The 23,068-nt window shown below is 47.7% G+C and overlaps 1 protein-coding gene across 1 annotated transcript in view; it reads right to left on the bottom strand.

Annotated features, from left to right (window-relative positions):
• The window catches only part of LOC133349244 (lysophospholipid acyltransferase 1-like), a 52,339-nt gene that overhangs the window by 15,386 nt on the left and 13,885 nt on the right, over window positions 1-23,068 (bottom strand). The window contains exons 2-5 of the mRNA XM_061562570.1: window positions 9,759-9,904; window positions 7,237-7,314; window positions 4,981-5,076; window positions 2,456-2,511 (exon numbers count right to left, since the gene is read on the bottom strand). Of these exons, the coding sequence (XP_061418554.1) occupies window positions 2,456-2,511; window positions 4,981-5,076; window positions 7,237-7,314; window positions 9,759-9,904 (376 nt within the window). The remainder of the gene's footprint in view (window positions 1-2,455; window positions 2,512-4,980; window positions 5,077-7,236; window positions 7,315-9,758; window positions 9,905-23,068) is intronic.

Below are 23,068 nucleotides of genomic sequence, written 5' to 3'. Positions count from 1 at the left end.
TTAGTGCACACGCCTTCATCCTGGACGTACCGACAACGTTATATTAATTTACTAAATGACTACAAATATTGTACCAAACACAAGTGTATAACAGTAAACTTTAACACAAATTATACAGAGTACAATAAGATACAGTGCACAATAAAACAAATCACCAAAAATGCAGCACATACATAATATATTCTACTCTACAGGAAAGTACAATTCTTTATGTGCGACACAAAGTAGTTTACGTACAGGGTAGGTGGAAGCAAAGGCTGAGAGGCGACCGATACGAGAAAGGATGAATGATGATGCTGTCAGTGACGTGAGTGTGGGCCGAGGCACCGCAAATTGGGAAGTGGTGTTCACAAAATGACGACGTATTTGCTAAACGACGTCAAAGGGGTAAGTCGGGGTGTTGCTGCATTCACTTTGGGAGATTCCCATCTGATATGCCAGGGATTTCTCAACTACAAAAAAAATACTCAATAAGGAAGCGAGGCAAACATTCTGAGTGTAAAGAAAACGTCTTTGAGACTCTGTGAAGTATTCACGGGTGAAGACAAAAAATGGAGCCGACATTTTCTTTCTCCATTTTCCACAATTTCATTCAAATTGTGTTCCCGGCATTGTGTTCCCGGCATTGTGTCTTAAAAGAGACGTTTCGATTCTGAACTCTGGCAGAGCAGTGTTACAGAACAGCCTGCAGAAGATAATATAATAATGTTTAGTTTTACAGAGCGCCATTCGTGCAAATCTCATCTCACAATCGCAGAGGAATCACAGCTGGAAGGTGAACCAGCGCCAACAATTGCCGAAGTTTTCTGCCTTCTCGACAGACCTGTTCTCCACCTGAAGACGGCTGCTTGCGTTGTGGCCGAAACGTCGTGAGAATTATTTTTATTATGTTTTATTTTTATTATTTTATTATTTTCCTTCTACGTGACTTTACCGAAAGAACCAAGAAGATCAATTAATTACTGTTTATACGTGTGGGGGGAAACTACAGCAACCGAAGAAAACCCACCCGTGCGAGGGGGCAACGTAGTATCCCATACAGAAAGCAGCAGAAGATATTTGTCCACACTTTGCTGTACCGCCGTCTCCTGGCAAGCCAGGGTATGGCACCTCGACGCCCATGGGAAGCGAGTTTCACAACATCCGTGCGATCCACCGACACTCGTCTCCACGAGTTTCCATTACAGGCCATGTGCGTAGCGACCATTGCCTAGCGGTGGTGACGGTGACTATGCTATTTCCCGTGACACGCGCACAAGGCGCGCTGCAATTTCCCGCTTGTGTCCTGCTCGCATGTACAGTAGAACCTCTGGTCACGACCATAATTCGTTCCATAACTTTGGTCGCAACCCGATTTGGTCGTGACTCGAACCTAATTTCCCCATTGGATTGTATGTAAATATGATTAATCCGTTCCAGACTCCTACGAACTGTATATACATATTGTTTTTTAAAGATTTTTAAGCACAAAAATAGTTAATTATGCCACAGAATTCACAGTGTAATAGTAAACTAAATGTAAACACATTGAATAACACTGAGAAAACCTGAACAACGGAGAAAACTAACATTGGCGCGTCAAGGTTTAGAATCGTTCAACAAGATGATTGTTTCGTCTGCTACATAAGTTGGTCGATTCTGAGAGAGAGAGAATATTCGTACGAGCAATTCATGTTTCTATTGAAAGTAAGTTAACGGTAATATTTGGGTACAGTATTGTTTTTGGAAGCATTCACCGTAATATCGTATGAACGTTTACTTCACCGCATCATCGTATAAATGATGCGAGAAGAGATTAACGGGTTTTAATGTTAGCGATTTTCGTACTAGGAATTTTATTTAACAAAAGTTATATACATAACTGTAAACAAACAACAAGAAATTTGGCGCTTACAAAAAAATGGCGCGGAAGGGGAAATCGGCCGCGGCCGTGTTTGATCGCCACCCGAGTTTGTGTTCGTGACCAAATTCAAAATTTTTGTGAATTTTTTGGTCGGAACCCGATTTGGTCGTGGTCAGAAGCGTTCGTGACCAGAGGTTCTACTGTACATATGTTGAACTTATTTCGCATCATACATAGCCAACCGTGCTAACAGAAGGCGCAGGGGAAGGACAACAAAACTAAGTACAAAAAGCATTTTTAAAGAAATAAAATATTCTTGAGAATAAAATTCTCGAATAATTTTTTAAAAGAAATGCTCCAGAGATTCTCATTGGATGGCAATTAAATTGAAAGTATATTTTTTTTATTCTGGAACTTATGCAAAAGTAAGTGAGAATCCAAATTTCACGTTATATTTGTTTCTCTGCAGTTCATGAGTTAAGTGGCGGAAATAATCAACGAACTTACTGCTCTTGAAAACTCTGCTTAATCAAGGATAGCTGCCTGGGTTCGAACACAGAATCTCAGCAGTGCCGGATCACTGCTGTAAACAGGGCTGACCTTTAAACTTACCATCATGAATCTCAAAAGCCAGGCTTGTTATCTTCTGTGTCATCACCATCATGGGGCTGAAGGACAAGCAGAGGTGAGGGGAAGAGTCAGAGAGGACATTATAAAAAGACGACATCGTTATGAAGGATGGGAGGTGTAAAAAGTGTCCACAACATCCATATTCTACACTATGGGGACCTCATTTGCCAGTAAAAATATGATAATTGGTTCTTTACGCATTAGTGCGCCTTTTGGCGTCATCTGGTCCAACCCATATGAGACTAGGCTCGAAGGAAAGCTGTCTCGGGTGTGGACCAATCAACTTCAAGGACAGTGCACATTATCAGAGTTATGTTCTTTTGTTTGTATTATGACTGCAGGTATTGCGGTCTATGCAAACATGACTCCTTGCAAAAAGGTGTCAGTTTTGTTGCCAGATAGAAGGGTAAAGAACCAATTAACATCCATATTCTATTTTTTTACAGCAGCCACACAATAATGCAAATATATTGTCCACCAGGCCACATATTTTAGTTGTCATGTACTTGTGGCCATATTATGCCATATGTTGACGTCACATGTCATTGTGATGTCAACATCCGTACATGTGCTCACTAATATTCACCTCCTACCTCCAGGTCTCTCATCTCTCTATGTCACTTCTATCACACTCGCCTGCATGTCTCGTATACGGCTCTCCCATCTCTAACTATTGTCTTTGTACCTTTCACCTCAATAATCTGTATCAAATTTGTCTTGGCGGCCCATAAATTGGCAGGCCATTGCTGGCTTACGGACTGCTGTTTAACCACCCTGCTCAGGAATAACGTTAGAAAAGCAACTGCTGATATGCCGAGGTAACATTTAGATCTCGTGGGCACATAAGGCCACACGAACTGAAATAGCAATTTTGTGAAAACTGGCTCAGTGGTTAGCGTGTGCTGCTGTTAAAGGCACAACTTAATTTCACAGCGTGAATATCATAAAGTAACCAAATTAAATAATAACATACACGGAAGACTTTTAGAAAAGGCGTAAAGGAAAAGATTAACGCAAACATATAGAAGATAAAAAGTTGCCCTTCTTCGAACATGGGAGGTACAGATGAGAATACAGGAAGGCCATTCTGTGCTGTGTGTGCAGTACAGGAGAGGGAGTGACCTCCCATTGTGTCAAGATTGATCGAATACGGAGACACAAGGCTGTATTTGTTGATGAGGACAAGGCAGGGAGGATGAGAAGGGAGCCAAGATAACAGAAGCAAAAACCACCACAGATACATTTCTGATTCATCGTTAGCAAGTAGAGCCAAGCATATATTTTGGAAGCTCCAGTGGGATCAAGCGATTGATTTGCCGCTGAATGAAAATCCAGCGACAAAGAAGAAATTAGCGAGTTCCAAGTCTGAGTCCAAGATGCACCAACGCGCGGGTGCATACAAAGACAAAGACCCCCCATATATCCTAAACAGACTGTAGAGAAAAGTGCTGTTAGCAAGCACCAATGAAGGCCGGAACAGGACACGAGGGGGTGGGTGACCAGCACTACGTCCGGCGGCCTTTCTTTCCCTAGTAGCGATGTTTACACTTCACCTTAGGTACTCATTTGAGGCTAAATCACCCTCGAGGAGGCCCAGCACCAGTTCAAATACTCGTCACTGATGTTGGCCGTGAGCGAAAATCTGACTCGGGTCGCCGGGTTCGCAGCGCGCTAACCGCGACACTACCGCTCCGCCCAAAAGCCCGCACGCACACACCCACCCACCCACACGCACGCACGCACACACACGCATGAACTTGTCCGAATGTAACGACCGTCATGCCCGTGGAGGCGGCAGTACAAGGCACATTATCTATCATCTCGGACGCCTGCGAGCGTACCGGCCGCTGCCAGCCACACCTTCGCAGGGGTCAACAGTGCGTCATCGCACGTCGGCTAACCAGTCGCTGTGCGGGTAACATGACATCATGGCGCAACCCAACCCGCGAGGCAGATGTGTGGTGTCGGGAGGGATGTGGAGAGATAGGAATCATGAGGATAGTGGTCCAAAGAGTGGTGTAGGGATGGCACCGAGTCAGATCGTGCCTCGTTAGAATTTAATCTTGCCAATGTTTGAAGGATCATTCTTGTGGCACCACCATACTTAAATATGGCAACAAAACGTCCACGCTTATGTGTTTACTAAATATCTATGGCACAGCACAGGGCAATACCATCTCATTTTAGTAAACCGCCGTGCAGTCATTATTATCATCATCATCACAATGATTATCATCATGATTATCATCATGATAATCATTAATGACCTTTCTATAGTGCCTTTTTCATATTGCTATGGAATACCATTGGCATCAAGGTAGGCTCCATTAAACTAGGTATGTTTCCAAATTGGCCTTCAGAGTGCTGTCATACTGCCAACGAGCATCATTCCCCAACGCAGGAAAATTCTGGATGTGAGGACGCGCGCCGCCAAAAGACCTCTCTCATTGCTGCACTCGCGACGTTTGATTGATCACCACGAATCCATTTGGACCTGCGAGACTCACCCAGAGAAGTCGGTGGAGAACACCCCCGAGGTGAAAACGTAGACTCGGCTGATTTGGCACACGGTCAGGTAGCCCATCGCAAAGATGAAGGTGTATCTACTGATGCACAGACACACGCACCATGGGCCGAGGTTAGCATTAGCAACGCAGAGATTTACCGTATTCTGTGGATTTCAGGAAATGCTCTTGACCCATGCAATTAAGGAAATAGACAGTGGTATATTTTATAATCCGGAAGCTATGTTTGTGTGTACGACCAGATTTGCGTAACTTTATAGACACTGGATACAGGTTTTTCATGCATCAATTAATCATTGTCATCATCAGCCATGGCTAATCCACTGCTGGATGAAGGCTTCCCAAAGCCACTGACCATCTCTCACATTCTTACGATGTAATAATTCACTGAGCACCAGCGCACGAGCAGATTTCTCACTGGTCCATCAACTCATTAGACGTCCTCTCAGAAGCAGTCGATTCCTTTAGCTGCCAATCCGTTGTTATTCTTGACCAACGTATCAATTCGTCGTTGAGAACAAATTCTTAGGCTCGCGATGCGTGCAACTGAATCGCGCAGGAGAGAATACATTCTTGCATAAAGTCCACATTTAGGTTAAGCGGTGCGTACAAAATTGTACACATAAGATAGAAATCTATTCAGGACCAGTCCCTGTCATAGTAATGAGGAATTTCCACCACTGGATTAGGAATGGCGATAGTGGTGGGACCTCGCTGGGCAGGTTTGAGCATGACAACACATTGCCAATGGACTGAACTGAGTTTGTGCGTGCACGTGTGCGAGTTTATGCATATTCCGGGGAGCGGTCGTGGAGCGGTTAGCGCGCTGGGCTACGAACGCGGCAACTCGATTTCGATTCCTGCTCACGGTCAACACCAGCCTCAAATAGGTACCTCGTTCGGTATGTAAACATCGCCACTCGGGAGACGAAGGCGGTTGGGCATGGTACGGATCACCCACACCGACATGTTCCGTGCTGGCGCTGATAGGTGCTGCTCGCTAAGAGCACTTGCCCCAACAGTCTGTTAAGGGTGTCCGGGAGTCTTTGTCTTTGTTTATACATACGCTTAGCAATGTGTACGCATGCATTGCCACGTGTTTCCCTAGTGACAGACCACAAGAGGCAATCGTGTAGGGGACGTGAGGACGACAGGGTGTGGCGTTTGTGGAGGCAGTGGCATTCATTGGCATTAGAAATCGTCGGAAGCGCCAGCTTGTGCCAACTGAACTGCATCTCTCCCTCTCCTGACACACAGCGAGACGTTTACTCGCTGAAATACAACTCGAGGGTTGGCCCTGGCAGTCAGATCTGGCACAAGGTCTGTGCCGAGGTCGGTCTGCAACGTGCTGCTGCTCTGCTTTTGGAAAACACGTGTATTTTGTTTGGGCCAAAACGCATGGTGGGGGTTACCCAATGCTAGGCACCGTTTCTAATCGCTACAAGTCTAACTCTAAAAAAAACCCCTTAGTCCTCTTAATGGCCTTGAACTCACCTTGGCACTAACCCTCGTCAGAAAAAAAGCATTACTTGTAAATCTAAAAACCCCAGGAAAATCTATGGCCCTATCATTATGATACTGGAGCACTATTACTAAGACGGCTAGCTCTTTTGTCATCGCCTTTTTTTCTAATTTAGCACAGAGCAACGACTTGGAAGGAAATATGAAGCCATTTTGTGAATTCCCTGCGAGAACAGGACCTCCCCGTCACAACTGGCAGTGTTTGACCATACCTCACCGTTTAACACGTAGGCTTTCGCGACCAATGTTATTCATAATCAACGTTTTTGGGTTTAGATCGCATTTATTTATAAATGTGTCGTAACCCTCCACCACCCGACACGGCCAATCAGTAAAAATGTGTCACGTTGACAAAGACAAATAGTTCACTGCTTTAGCCCACCGGTGTGTTGAAGCCACAACATTTACAATTTGAGTACGACGTTTCGCAGGCACAGACTACAAACCTGCTTTGCATTGCAGATCTCATGAGATCGGAGGCATTTCCGGGCGACGAGGCCGTAGGCAATTTTTATTTGTTACAGATGGAAACAAACGTGCGTGGCGATCTGGCACTTCCGAGGATTTCCAGGCAGCCACCAGCAACGGCAAACCCGGTGTGAGATGGTGAACGTGATTACATTATTTATCAGGCTCTGGGCAGCATGGTGCGAGGGGTGAGATTGTGGTGGGGGCGGGGTAGTGGGGTGGCTGTCCCCCACTGTTCGGCGAGCATACTTGTGCACGTTGCGGGTGTCCACGAGGACGATGATGGCGTAGCTGGCGATCACCTGCACGAAGAAGTGAGCCGCGTACCTGTGCACGCCGCACAAGAGAGACACAGAATGTTCAGGCAGGTGCTGTGAGACGGCATAGCACGCGAAGAGGCGGTGATGCGGGTATCGTGGCTGGCCACCTTTGTTTCCCCAGTGCTGACGATTACGTATGTATGTGGAACGTCTTTCGCACCGTACATAGCCTAGCGTGTTAAGCGGAGGTATGGGGGGAGGACAACAAACTGCACCACTTAAATCTTAGTCGACTTATGGGAGGACCAGGACCAGTTCTGACATACATCGCCACTGATGTGAGCCGTGGTCAGGAATCGCTTACAGCTTCTTCAATCAATGGTAGAACACGCAGGTATATTTATGCAGCCCCTATATGCAACTCCATGTCAAGGTCCTGCATGGAAACAGTGAACAGTTGAACGAAGGAAAATCTTGAGCCTGGACTTTAGCATGGAGTCGACAGCATTGATGGCGGTTCACATCTCAACTATTATGAATGTGATGCATGCTGAAAATATTTTTTACCAGACCCTGCTAGATATAAAGGGGAAACGAATATTTGCACAAGACACAAACACGCTGAAATTAAAGGCAATTGAATTAAAACAATCTAAAAAATATTTGCACCCCTTCTGTCCGCATTATTCAATTTCAAAACCGCAAGCGGCATAAATGGCACCGCTCAGTCACAGCAGGGCTTGGCAGCCGACGTCCCTGAAAGCCGTAACGCAGCAACGCAACCCTGTGGGTGCGCGCGCGGCACGGGAGATAATGGCACGAGCATCACAACCAAGCAGGCTGCCAAAAGGCGCAGCAGTTGGGGGAAGAATTCTAAAAGCACGGAGCGAACGAGTGAGCGAGCGAGAGAGCGGGGAAAGATGGGGGCGGCAGGGGGTGCGGGGAGGGGGGGTGGCAGGAAGCGTCGCTGCGCGGTTCGGAAACCGCACGCAAGGCCTTGCCGATGCTGGGCTCCTTCAGAGGAAATCCTTTAGAGGGGGCGGGGGGCAGAGACGACCCCTATGATTGGCTCGCAACTCCTGGGGTTCCAACGGGGTTCCCCTTCCCATCATCCTGGCCACAGCTCCTGCCAGACTTGAGCGCGCACACATCCTGCCCTAAAATACCATTGCCGCTTTTTTTTTTTGCACTGAAATCATGTGTCCCTTTGTCTGGGCGGAAAGGAGGCCAATGATGTTCATTATTAAGTTCTCCAAAGGAGAGTTTGTTAATGTGGTTTGCACAGCAGCAACAGTAGCCGTTAATGTTACTGTAATGAAAATATTTGCAAGTTATAGTTCAAGTTGTTTTGCTTTACGCACTCGCTTGCTCAGCTCATTCACTCAAGCACTCCCATAATCGCAGTTAAGGGCCCCGAAATGGCCTTTCACTTACTTATTGGTACAACCTGATAACCTAGAGACATGAGTGAGTTATCATACTCTTGACTTATACTGGACAAAAGAAAACTGGTAGCACTAATGTTTTTCCCCCCATCTGAGATGGTACAAATGTCTTCTGTATTTGGAGTTTGCACATTCTTCTCCCCGTGGTCACGTGGATTTTCCTCCAGATTCTCCAGTTTTGCCCTCCACAATTTAAAACGTGTTTTGATTATTTAGCTGCTGCTATAAATTCCCACGTGTGATGATAATAGCTACTGCGATGAGCCATCTGAAAAAAATCTCAGTGGGCTTTACCTGGTAAATAAAATAGTTCAGTTTAGTTTTATTGACTATTACTTTGTCCACAGCTTCACTCACCCATCCACCCATACATTCACTCATCCACTGACACACACGTTGACTCAACAATTCAAACACTGACTTCATGACCCACCCATTCACTTACTCAAATTCACACACTCAATGATCTGCCCATCCACTTAACTCATCCATTCACACATTCCATTCCCCATTCAATCACTGCCTCACTTACCCACCCACCCACCCCTGGCTTCACCCACCCACCAACTCAACACCCAGTCACCCACCCACTCACCTACTCAACACACACCCACCCACTCACTCATCCCCTACCGACTTCCCACCCAATCTTACTTCCCACCTAGGGTGCCATGGTGGCGGGATGTTAATTACCTCGCCTGGTATACAGGACGTCGTGGGTTCAATCCCGACCCTGATGCCTGCTGTATATTTGGAGTTTGCGTGTCTCTCTCCCCGTGGTCACGTGGATTTTTCTCTGGGTCTTCCGGTTTTCCCCTCCACATTTAGAAACACGTGTTTAGAGTATTTGGCTGCTGTAATTTTCCACGTGATCATAAGTCACTTCGTTGAGTTATCATTTGTGGCCAGGTCGCTTCTAAAAAAGAGCTACATAGCTCAGTAAGTTTTAGCTGGTAAAATAAAAAAAAAGATTTTAGTTTCTCAAACACTGCCCCAGTCCATCCACCCACCCCATTTCACTCGCCTCACTCATCCAACCTCCCCCCCCCACCGCTCTGTCACTCACCAGCCAAAGCAGAAGATAGCGAAGTACGATCCGAGTAGCGTGGCCAGGCCGTGCCGCACACGTTCGCTCGCCGCCCTCGGGTGCAGGTAGAGGCGGAAGAAGAACGCCATCGCCAGTGCCAGCAGCTGGCACATCACGAAGTTCACCTGCGCGAGGGGACGTACCGTGGCGCGCGGTTAGCTCGGCGTTATGCTCACCGCTGCAACTCATTGGGAGCCCTTTGTCAATTCCCTTTTGCTGCGTGAAGGCCGCTCTCTCCCCGCGCTCTGTCGGGTCATGGAGGCTGTTGGAAGTTCGTTCACCGCACTGGTCAGTGGGGGTTGGCTGCCCAGAGCCTGGGTGCAAAAGTAAAAATTTGCCCCAGGCCTTTCACAAAAGACGGTGCCACAACAGGCCTGTCTTATTTATTTATTACCTCTAAATATGGTGGCATCACGTGAGATGGTGGCCGAGTACTTCAGCCCGGGGCCTCAAGGTATGTCTGTGGCCCAGGGGGAAGCCAGGGCCCGCTTTGGATGTCACTCACAACTGACGTTAGCCGTGACAGGGACATTAGCTCAGGCAAATGGGTTCATAGCACGGCGCGCTGATCACTGCACCATCACTCAAAAGTTGAAGAATCTTGAGAACTCACCCCGCACCTCTGACTAGCACGGTTGGCTATGTACGGTCTGAAAGAAGTTCAGCCATACACGCATTGACATGCGACGTGAGGACAGCACCGCAGCGATCCTGCGTTCAGATCTGAGTTTGCGGAACGCGTTAGTAAACCGGCCCGTCAGGTTTAGGGAGCCGACGGGTCTCAGCGCCGTCACCTATGACTACGTTCTGTGAAGTCTCTGAGGGCAGGGTGATGGAATCGCTGGCAGCTGCATAGTTTCCGAATGGAAACGCGTTTGTCTCATGACGCCGACAGCACACCGGGAAGAAAGTTTTGGGGGATGAAAAAAAACACATTCCTGTGGAGGGGAGTTGGTAGGAACGTTGGGTTGCTCGGTCAATGGCCAGGGTCAACGGCGGCGTGGTGTATTCCGCAAATATGGCCGACTGTGAGGGCAGGCACAAGCCAGCATAAGTAGGTTAAACGTTGAGTTTTATAAGGGCACCACGGGGTGACCAGCCCCTTCCCACCCAGCCCCACCCCTGCCACCCCCCACCCAGCCCCATTCTCCCCACCCAGCCCCTCCCCACCCAGCTCTTCCCCACCCTCCCCTCTCCACCCAGCCCCACCCCGCCCATTTTTGGATGCACGACGGACGGACACAATAATCCCCTGTGGGCTGGTGTAACCAGGAGGTTCCTACCAGTAAAACAGTGCTTATCTCCACTGGCAGTCGAGAGCCAGTGGTGGAAAATCCACATTCCTATGACAGGGATAATTATTTTCAATAGCATATATATATATATACACCAGCGTCAAAGTCTATCGCCAGTATACGACATGCAGTGTTGACAGGGTTCAACTTAAAGAGGGGATGGAAAAGGATACACGTGGTAACACACACACAACAAAAAATACACATACATTGAGTAACAATGTTCATTTAAAAAAATCACATGTGAAATTTGTTATGATTGTTTCTTCGACAAGGAACATGTTGGAGAGGTGACTTATGTGGTAAATAAGTTTCGCAAATATTTCCAATCAGCGAATGTGCCAGGAAATTATCATTATACACGGAGGAAAAACGAGTGTCGTTTCACCAGTGCTTCGCTCAACAAAGGTAGGAATGTGTCTTACTTGTCTCATAAAGCACGGAGTTCCCATGCTCACAAATACATCGAGTGGAAGGGCATAATTTTTATCAATGGATTTAAGCCAGCAGTAGGAAATTCCACATTCCCATGGTGGCGACCAGTCTCGCCACAGGTCAAACACCGTGACACAGTCTCCCCAAGTGGCGTCCATGTCACTAGGTCAGGTAAGATAACGAGAAACCACGCTGAGTTTTACAATTCTCCATTTAGATTTGAATAAAAGTTGTAGAGAAAATGAATAATAATCAATGTCCTACTTTTAAAAATGTATACCGATTTGACATTGTGGTGACGGTGATAATAGTGGTTGTGGTTATCATGATTTTTGTAGCAGTAGTGATAACATCTGATGGCGGTGATAGCGATGGTAGCAAAGGTAGGTGGTGGTGGTGATGATGGGGCGTAGTGGACCTCGGCTGAGAATCAAAGTCACGACCTCATAAGTGTGCGAGTCCTGATGCTCGACAAACCAAGTTATAACTCGAAAAAAATCACCGTGGTTAAATTTTTTTCACGTAAAAAAACATCGTGACTCAATTCATCTACATTGCTCTGCCAAAGAAATAACTAAATACGTCCACTCCAAAAATACATCTGCCAGCTGCCAAGACAACAAATCAATTAAGACAAATCCACACATTATTTCATTTCTGCTTCAAGCTACCCGTCCACCCGGAAAAACGTGTCTGCGTGGTTGCTGTGTGTTCTTTTAAACACGGGCGATTTGCGGGTAACAGAATGTAACCTCGCTCACGTCATGGCACGCACCCCCAGGGGCCGGACGAGAGACTCCACGCACGCACCCACGCTGGCGTCACTGCCATCGGCAGTCGCGGTGGGGGGGGGGGGTCTCTTAGCACAGGTCGGTTCGACACGACCTGCTCCTCGCCCAGCCCCGTAGCGTGGGGGTGGTGGTGGTGGTGGTCGGAGGGGACGAGCTCCCCCAACACAGTGTTGGTGTACGGTGCTTTTTCTGCAATATTTTGCTGTCTTTTCTTGGATTTTCTGTTTGCACTTAGTCACTTTAAGATGTTTTCTTGTTCATGTTTTTGTTTTTGTTTGTTGCGGTTGCACCCGATTCAAGAGCCGAATGGCTCACAGGGCTATACCTAATAAATGAAACTTTAAACTTGAAAACCCCGCTAATGAAAGTTTATCGCCCTTCTAAATTCTTATGGATGTACCTATGATGGAACGTAGCCAACCGTGCTAATCGAATCGCACCCATTGCTCGCGTGCGCCGACTTGATCTGTGGCAGTAACTCTCTTGTGAATGTGCAAGTCTTCACCTAACGACGACGGTGATATACCAGCCTTCCACACTTGCTGGAAGGGACTGCACAAAAATCGTAGCCTTTCCCCACACACACACCTACAAGGGGGTGGATGACAGTGAGAGGAGATTTCTGTACGGCAGGCAAAGGCAGATTGTATGAAAGTTTGTTTCACAATGTGTCGTGCCACCAACTCCAGCCCCATCCTTGCTGTGCGTTTAAACGATCACGCTACAGGATGGGCACCTGTGCGGCAGCGATGGGGTGCCATGGTGCAGAGATGTTAACTACCTCGCCCGGTCTACAGGAGGCCGTGGGTTCGATCCCAACCCTGACGCCGGCTGCATATTTGGAGTTTGCATGTTCTCCCCCGTGGTCGCGTGGACTTTTCTCCGGGTCCTCTGATTTCTCTCTCCACATTTGAAAACGTGCGTTTAGAGTATTTGGCTGCTATACTTGTCCACGTGATAAAACCACTTCGCTGAGCTACCCATGTGTGGCCAGGTCGCTTGTGAAAAAACAAGCTACATAGCTCAGTGGGCCTTAACTGGTAAAATAAAAAAAAATAGTTTTTAAATAGAATTTGGTTACCCCACCGGCCGGATTCCCTGCTCGCGATGCCAGCAACAAACAGCAAGCAGCCAGGGGCTGGAGGTGGGGTGGGGTGGCTGCAGGAAGACGCAATGCGGGGCTGCAATGTAAGACGGGGCGCGTTTCAAGGCCAACCGTGGCCAAATGCACTGCCAATGCCGCCCATTGAAGGATAAATAACGCTGCTGCTGCTTCTGCTGCGATGGCCCCATGGCGCTACTGAATGAGGGGAAAAAGGTCCCGTGCACACATTCCCGGCGGGCACGGCGACGATGCAGCTCTCCCACCCTCGCCTGTGACTCGGGATCTTGACTCGATTCAGGATCGTGAATCAATTCAACACTCAAGTGGGATTTCTCATGGTTTCATCTTGCTTTCTACTGTTCTGAAAAAGAACACTGTCCTCAAAATATTTTTTTTCACAAATGCTCTTTTCCATGTGTACATTTTTTTTCACGCACATTTGCATAAATGTAACATCGTATATAACTTGCATATTATTTGCATACGTTGTATGGAATAGATCCTGACTTGCCATGATTCGATGCATGTACCATGAATGCAAGGAGAGATTTTATAGGAGGAATTAATGGATAATTACATGCCAGAACACACGTACACATGTTGGACTCGCGTGCGCACACACAGAGTTGGATATGAACCCTCTTCAGTCTGGCTGAGCTGCAGTAGTGTTGCTAATGAGCGCCTATCAAGTGGGGTTTGTATTCCCTACATTTACAAAGACAAAAATCACCCCTATAGCCTTAGCAGACTATTGGGGCAAGTGCTGTTAGTGAGCACTGAAGAAGGCCTGCATGGCACACGAGGGGGTGGGTGGTCAGAACCACGCCCAGCCGCCTTTGTCTCCCCAGTGGCGATGTTTTAACACCACACCAGGTAGTCATTTGAGGCTGAGTCGACCTAGGGGAGGCCCAGCACCGGCTCAGATAATCGTCACTGGTGTTGGCCGTGAGCGGGAATTGAACTCGCGTTGCCGGGTTCGTAGCGCACCACGCTAACTGCTACACTCTGGGGGAGGTCCCCTATAGAGTCACAAACACATAAACGCACACCGGAACGCGTGTTGCAAGCATAGTCAGAGTTGGCATCCCTCCTTTTAAGTGTAGGATTCAATTGCTGTGAGCAAATGCTTGGTGGCGGCGGTGTGGTCAGGGCCACGCCCGGACGCATTGTACAGCGTGCTAACGTGGTCAAATCACAACGTGATCTCATCTTGGGCCGAGATGAATCACGTAGGGATGGACACGCAGCGATTGCCGCATAGAGATGGGACGCACACAAACGGACAGACAGAAAGGCACACACACAGACAAAGACACACTTCAGCAGCACACGATGGTAACGCACAGATGGACAAACAAGGTCACACGCACGGATGGACATGGACTCACACTGATGGACAAAAAGACAAAGATCCCCCGTATAGCCTTAACAGACTGTTGGGGCAGGGGCAGCGAGCACATATGAAGGCCGGGTCGGCACACGAGGGGTGGGTGGCCAGCACCACGCTCGGCCGCCTTTGTCTTCCTCATGGCAATCTTTACAGATCGCACCAGTTACTAATTTTATGCCGAGTCGACCTAGGGGCGGCACACGACCAGGTTCAGATAATCATCACAGGTGTTGGCCGTGAGCGGGAATCGAACTCGGGTGGCCGGGTTCGTAGCACAGCGCGCTAACCGCTGCACCACCGCTCTCCACTTCTGATGGGACACACACACACACAGGACTCACACAGATGCAGACTCGCTGCTCGTGCACAGAGACCAAGGAACACGTCACGCCGGCACTGTCTCTGCTGTTCGCTCGACTGGGTCTCCCGCTCACAACCTTCACAGCAGCCCCCCCCCCCCACCTCCCATACACACATTCCTAGCGAGCTTGACATCCCCAGCCGCCGGCAGACACACAACTCATGTGGCCACGTATTACTCTGCTGCAGCATTCTCATCGCATATGTGTGTGTGTGTGCTCTCTCACACACACACACATACGCACGCACCAACAGAGACAAAGATCCCCCCGTATAGCCTTAACAGACTGTAGGGGCAAGTGCTGTTAGCGAGCACCTATAAAGGCCGGCACGGCACACGAAGGGGTGGGTGGCCAGCACCACGCCCGGCCGCCTTTGTCTCCCCGGTGGCGATGTTTACACACCGCACCAGGTACACATTTAAGGCTGATTCGACCTAGGGGAGGCCCAGGACCGGTTCAGATAATCGTCACTGGGTGTTGGCCGTGAGCGGGAATCGAACCCGGGTCGCCAGGTTCGTAGCGCAGCGCGCTAACCGCTGCACCACCGCTCCCCATACCAACAGAGACACACACAGACTGCCCGGGCAGTGCGCTGTTGCGGCTTGTAGAGACCGGAGAGTGTGAACTTGAACTTGCTACAGGCGATTCCTTCTCACAAAGGATGCAGTAAATTATGGCCGGAGGTCAAAGCTCAAGCTTTGCCTGTGGCTCCAACGCAAGGCCAATAAACCGGCTTGCAGCTGTCCCTATATTTACAAAGCAAAGGCTGAATGAGCGTCGAGAATTTGTGTTGTAGTAGGGAGGGCTCCTACACGAAGGGGCATTTTGCCAGTTCCGTTGGAGCGTTTCGCACGCGGAATGGACCGTGTTTTTTTTTCTTGCATTCGGATGGGTAAACGCACACAGATATACACAGACGGCGCAGCAAACCACCCACTCAATGTACCGCCACCCAGACCAGAGGTCGCAAACGGGTTTTGATTCCTTACCCGTACCCGGCCGCACTAGTGTCGCAAATGGGTACCCGTACCCGGCTGGGTACGGGTAGCCGGGTATCGGGTAGGGTACGGGTATCGGGTACCCGGTTGCGACCTCTGACCCAGACCCATCAGAACGTGAGACCCCCTCCTCCGCCAATTCATTCTCCTGATACAGCGGTGGAAGTTCTTTTTTCAATTCCACCGCCCCAGCCCTGCCGCCAAACCCAGCACTATGAATAGGAACGCTGCAGTCGATGGGGCACATGTCGAGACGGCTAGACAGCAAGAAGAGGGCAAGCTATTTCCCACAGGGGCATCTTGAGGCCCTTGCCACCGGCGGTGGTGGAAGGAGGCAATCGCAGCTGCTGCCGCTTTACCTTATTTAAGGTGCCATCCTGACCAATTCCAACCCAGCAATGCCCCCTCGCCCAGGAGTTGTAACACAAGTTTGGATCGAAAGAGGCGGAGGAGAGGCATCTGGAAACAACACCAGGCTGGGCAAGGCCAACTGGCAGCCACTGATACACGCACGTGTTCAACATAAACAGTCGTATGCCACAGACTCGAGAGGGAGCAAATCCGCTTTGTGAAAACTTCCACTGTAAGCGTGCAAATACACCAAGACAAAGATCCCCCGTGTAGCCTTAACAGACTGTTGGGCAATTGCTGTTAGCGAGCACCTATGAAGGCTGGCACGGCACACGAGGGGGTGGGTGGCCAGCACCACGCCCGGCCGCCTTTGTCTCCCTAGTGGCGATGTTTACACGCCGCGCCAGGGACCTTGGGGAGACCCAGGACCGGTTCAGACAACCACCACCACCCCCTCGCCCTCCCCTCCAAAATGACGATGCGACTCCCAAAGCCTTCCATCACAGATACTTGGAGTCGATTGTTCCGAAGTGAACGAACGCCAGGTGGGAAAGGCCCTGGGCATCTTGCCAAGCGAAGGCGGCACTACCGTGCTAATGGCACAACTGCCCTTCCCTCCACCACCAACTGCGGCCAGGGGGAAGCATAAAGGATTATGATTGACAAGTTAAAAGCTTTGGGGCGAGGATTCGGCGCTGCCGATTTCTAAATAAAGGAGTTAACGTACGTGCACGTGGCCGTGTGTGCTGTACGCGTGTGCATGCTCGACTCGCTGTCTGGTAAAGTGGACATTTACAGAATTAAACTCGTGTTATTTTATTATTGTAAGCGAGTGTTTGTGTTACGTTTAACATCATTTAATATTTTGATTTAAAGCTTTCGTGCATGCAGGGATTCATATTCTTGGTTATTTCGGTAGAGTCACGTAGAAGGGACATAATAAAATAATAAAAATATAAAACAATTTCCCTTCTACGTGACTTTACCGAAAGAACCAAGAATATAATTTAATATGATAGAGAAACGTAGGTGCTCTGCCTAGGGGTGGAAATTATATGTATGTTGAACGTCTTTCGCACCGTACGTAGCCAAGCACGCTGATCAGAGGTGCGGCAATTGCTTTAGAGACAAATCCCCCAATGGTTTGTCAGCGAATGAATACGACACGAGGCGAAATGCAGAGTATGATTAGGCAGCCGTGCTTTGATCCACGGCTCTCATTTCAACAGGTTTCAGCCAAACCCCCGTGCGCACGCCATCTAAAACGACATGCTGGTGTGAAATTGTTGTGTTGATAGGATTCACGCTTTGTTTTGCAGAGCGAGATGAAGATTATGTTGCTCAGAAACAGCTTGCGCTGTTGTGTGCTCAGCTAGAAGTAAATACGACGCTTTAGGTGGAAGGTTTTATGCATGGTGAACTTCTTTCACACCGTACGTAGTCAACTGTGCTAATCGAAGGTTCTCTCAGGAGGCCAGGGGATGGTAATGTTCACCCGGGAGCACCGATCCCAGGCTGCCAAGATGTTGGATTTGAATCCGCAAGCTCAAGCAAGATGACATCGTTTTAATTGTCTCAACACATACAGATGTGTCAACGGTTAATTTGAAGTTTCCTAACTAGGAAGGATTATTTGGTGGATAGGGTCATAGTGAATGCTCGCTCCTCAGCAGAGGTTATCAGTCCGTACCAGTTGGTTGCAAAATAAATCCCCCCCCCCTTGAAGGAAAACTGCAAGAGTGTTGTGCAACCACTTCCTACTGGCGTGGAAAAGATCTCCACAGGCAAAACCGTCTCACCGTGCGTACACGGCAACATAACAAATAGGATGCATTTGATTAAAAGACAAAAATAACAACACATTCCCAGAAATATTTATATCAGTGTTGTATTTTGTAATCAAAACAACAAATTAGGAATTTCGGGGCACAATTCCTATAACATGCGGTGGCTATCAATTCATTTGATCAGACAGCCATCAAGATGACGACAGCAGTGGCTGTCGTTTTCTTGCTGGATGTCAATATGCAGCCTGTCCTATCGTTGCTTGCAGGTGACAACCACTCCATGTACACTCTACAATGACTGTGAGCCACGTCGTATCCGCTCCGGTGCCGAGAGAAGGCCCGCAAGGCGGCGGTGGTTGGTTTTCCAGAGCCATCGTTAAGTTATTTTAAAGATCCACAAAGCCTCCTGCGCCACAACGCAGCCACAGTGGGCTAACAGCCAAGCAGTGTTATTTAATTTAGTCAGCATTTTTATTTAGTTCAGTCAATGTCTTAGTCCAGTCGACGCCGATAACCTCTGGAAATGTAGTCGAGTCTTAGTCTGTGGATTCCAATTAAACGATGCTCTTAGTCGAGTCAACTGGAGCAGTCACAATGTGGGTGCGAGTGACGCTCAATATTTATTCCCCAACATTATGAGGTCAGCCAATCAGTAGAGTCGGTAACATATTTTTTAGATTTACATATACGCCGGTTACCATTGCTGGGTCTTCCTCAGCGGACTGCTGTCGATAATCATAACGATACTGAATTATCTTAAGTCTAAGCCGCCATTCAGAAGAGTTTATTTTGTCTCGTCAAAGTTGTTCGCGCTTTGGTATTTAGTGGACAGATGTCATCGTTGTGTCTGATGGGTGTCTCCTTCAAAGTCATCGTTGACTAAAATAACAAAAAACTTTACGAATATATTTGTTTTCTCCTTGGTTCTTTCGGTAAAGTCACGTAGAAGGGAAATACTAAAATAATAAAAATAAAACATAATAAAATAATTCTCACGACGTTTCGGCCACAACGCAAGCAGCCGTCCTCAGGTGAAGAACAGGTCTGTCGGAAAGACATGGACTCCGAAAGCACGTCTGTCTTGTGGCCGAAACGTCGTGAGAATTATTTTATTATGTTTTATTATTTTATTATTTCCCTTCTACGTGACTTTACCGAAAGAACCAAGAAGATGAATCCCTGCAGTCACGAAAGCTTTAAATCGAAATTTCATATATTTGTTGTTCATTTCGCAAGTGTGCACAGCGTCGGCGTAGCGCACTCCCCACGCCGACACCCAGCCACGTGCACCGACGAGAGCGGGTTTCTATAACGGCCACATACAGGTACAGGTGCCGTCTGGAACAACGCGAAGGCAAATGAACAACGTACACGTCCTTACAGCACCTTTTCTGTGGCTGAGCGAGAGTCCGGTGACACTTGAGTGTGCACAAGCATTGCCAAGCCGTGGGAAGACAGGATTACCTCGCAAGATTTGAAATTCAACTCTGGTCCTCGAGACAAAACTGGTTTTGGCGTCGGGAACAAAATGGTATTTTTTGTTTGAGTCCGCAATAAGGCTCGTGTAGGTCAGCCAAAAAGTATTCCCTTGATGCGTATTACTCATTTGTCTGTCCTCTCAAGGTTGGCAAAGGGAATATTTCAGAGTTTTGAAGAATGTAAATAAGTGTCTTTTTTAATCTACTTCGAATGATTTTTCATATTTACGGTCAAGTTGCGATGAGAACAAGAACATTCCATTCGATACTTGTGCAGCTAGCAGATAGACCACCCTTGTGACGGAGAACATTTAAAACTATAAACTAAACCTATAAACTATTTTTTATTTTACCAGGTAAGGCCCACTCAGCTATATAACTCTTTTTCAAAAACTTTGACAAGGTATTGCTGGGTAAAATACAAAAACGCTATTCTTTGATGATTAGGTCGTCAAATTGTCACACAAACATGCATCAATTCCCCAAATTAAATACATTCTTATTTTGCACGATAAATGCATTGAAGTTTGTAAGAATTTAGAACATAAAAAAATGTATGCAAATTTTACGAGTAATGCCTATGACCAAGTCACACGGAATGCACCCGATCTCGTCAGATTTTAGAAAGCTAAGCAGGTTTGAGCCTGCGCAATGCTTGGTCAGGTGACCACTACGGAGCTACGTGGTGGTCGGCAGAGGCGAGTGCAGAAAGAAATCCATTGTTGCGCTGTGCTCCCCCGCCGACTGTGCTCTCTCTCACGATCCCAACCCCCACGTGGCCAGAGTGGTGAAGTATGATCGAGTGACCCTCAAGACCTGCAATCCATCATCGACTGGCTAAAGAGGCGTGCGTCTGCCCGCACTGTTGCAATTACTCCCCCGGGCCACTGATGTGCACGAATCAGCATGGGTAGGAGGGGGGGCGGGTGTGCATGTTGCCGATGTGAGCGAGCGAGCGTGCCAACTGCAAGCTGGGGGTACAGAGACGAGCCACGGCAGTGAAAAGATGCTCGTGGTTGGGTGACCAAAAGAATTGCTAAAGCAATGTCGCAAAAGGTGTCCACACGCCTCGTGTTTACAAACCGTGCCATGGCATTGGTAATTGGCGAGTTGAGTCGTATATAAAAGTGCTGATCAAATGCGCCGTCTCTGCAAGATACTCCACGCCTGGTAGCCTAGCAACTGGTTTGATTGCAACAAGCGATCGATGGCTCAACATTCATCGGTTACCAAAACCACCAAACATTACGTTGGGGAGCGCAATATTAATGTTTGTATAATTAGCAATGGATTTAAGGGTCGAATGAGTGTGCGCGTTACGCAGCGACTAGCCACTCTTTCCGTGACTTTTTAACTACTGTACGAGATAGTTATTACTTCGTTGTTTTTATATAGGCAGTGTACAAAGCATGAGTGATGAAAGGGAACAAAGCGCAATGATTAGTAAAGCGTTTAAATGTGGTAACGCGTTCTCCATGAAGAGACATTTTTTTTTAAACAGGCAAAACAGACGTTTCCTTTGTGCCGCGTGAGCGTATGAAATTGGCCATCTGACACTGACGTGCACGACTTTAGGAAATTGGAATAGTGTTAAAAAAAGACGCGAACGACACTGCGATTTTGCAAGGGGGTTTCGTGCATAAAAGAAACCACACGCGAGAGTGCCGTGTGGAGCAGAGCTAACGCTAAGGAGCAGCTCATGACAACGCTGCTCATCATCGTCGCTCAATCCACTGCTGGATTAAGACCTCTCCAAAACATCTCCCTCTCTCGGGCACCCAAAGCAGTACTAATCCATAGGCCACCGGCTTCACAGCCGATTTCATAGCTCCATCTCCCCGACGGAGCGCCTCGTGGGGGAATTTTCCGTCGTTTGGATGCCGCTGTTGTTAGTGTTGACCACCGATGTAAATTTCTTTCAGAGGTGTCCTGTCTAAGCTCATTTACTTATCTGAGCAGTCTAACTTACGTATGCTCTCCAATGCTTCTCGTGTCAATGTTTCTACTCCAAATGTCACAGCAGGCACATGGGTATGCTGCTCTGCATGATTGAGCTTTTCCAAAGCACTCCAACCTGGTCTTATCCACCTGCTAGAAACATTTGAAGGGAGATAAATAAATACATTTAAAGTTGTGTTATGAGATGTGCATGCCACGTTTCCCAAAGCCAGCCCAGTTGCGTGGGCCTGAGTGGGGACATTGGTGGATGACATCACCCACGGAAGGAGTGTGGTTGGGAGAGGGGCATGTGGAGCCTGGCTTGACCTTTGTTAACATTATAAAAGAAATATGTCACAACGGCGGCCAAAAATAACCCAACGACCCGCAACACACAGAAGCAATAAAGTTTTGCGATGGCCAAGAAAAATGTCAGTGACATTTGTGGACTGAATGTCATCCATACTGCTTAACATCCACTGGTGGGTGAAGTAAGCATTTGCACTGCGAATCAATTGCCCAGATCCACGATCAGTTTGCTGTATGTGAGCAGCAGTTTGAAGGCTATTGGCCCCCACTTGACAAACACGCATTAACGGGACAGTGTTTGCAGGGCAGCGCTGTTTAAATAATACAAGGCCAGGTATTGCTGGCCAGTCAGCGATATGAGGTCACGGCTATTTTTTGTTGTTGCTGCCGTGATAAGCACACGCCTTCTCTTACCATCGGGTGGTGGCCTTCAGTTTTCCCAAAAGTAACTTGGTCTCAGCTCATCCATACTTGCCCTCGGCGATTTGACAAATCGTCATCACTCAGGGGGTGCCATGGTGGCGAGATGTTATCTCCCTGGCCTGGTATACAGGAGGTCGTGGGTTTGATCCCGACCCTGACAATGCCTGTATATTTGGAGTTTGCATGTTCTCACCGTGGTCGCATGGATTTTCTACGGGTCCTTTGGGTTTTTCCCTCCACATTTAAAAACATGCGTTTAGATTAATTGGCAGCTGTACATTTAAACATGATGTAAGCCACTTCGATGAGCTGTCATTTGTGGCTAGGTGGCTTCTGAAAAAGAGCTCAAATCTCATTGGGCTTTAACTGGTAAAATACAAATTGTTGAGTTTAGTTTTAGATAAAAAAATGGATTTCATTTTGTTCCATTTGTACTCTTCACATTTAAGCCAAAAGGTACACTGGTGTACAATTTGTATATATCGTAAATGATTTATTATCAGACCGGCAAAACGATGCTTGTATTATACTTAAAATTAATCATCTGAAAGATAAATTGATTAATTTGTATGTACAGTACAAGGTAGTCCAGCAGACAGAATGCTGGTCAATTCCTGCAGCCACCTA

This window comes from Lethenteron reissneri, chromosome 29 (assembly GCF_015708825.2).
Source record: "Lethenteron reissneri isolate LAM-NWPU_2019-01 chromosome 29, ASM1570882v1, whole genome shotgun sequence".
NCBI lineage: Eukaryota > Metazoa > Chordata > Hyperoartia > Petromyzontiformes > Petromyzontidae > Lethenteron > Lethenteron reissneri.
The sequence above is the reverse complement of the archived record's forward strand: the minus strand, read 5'-3'. Positions and strand labels throughout refer to the sequence as shown.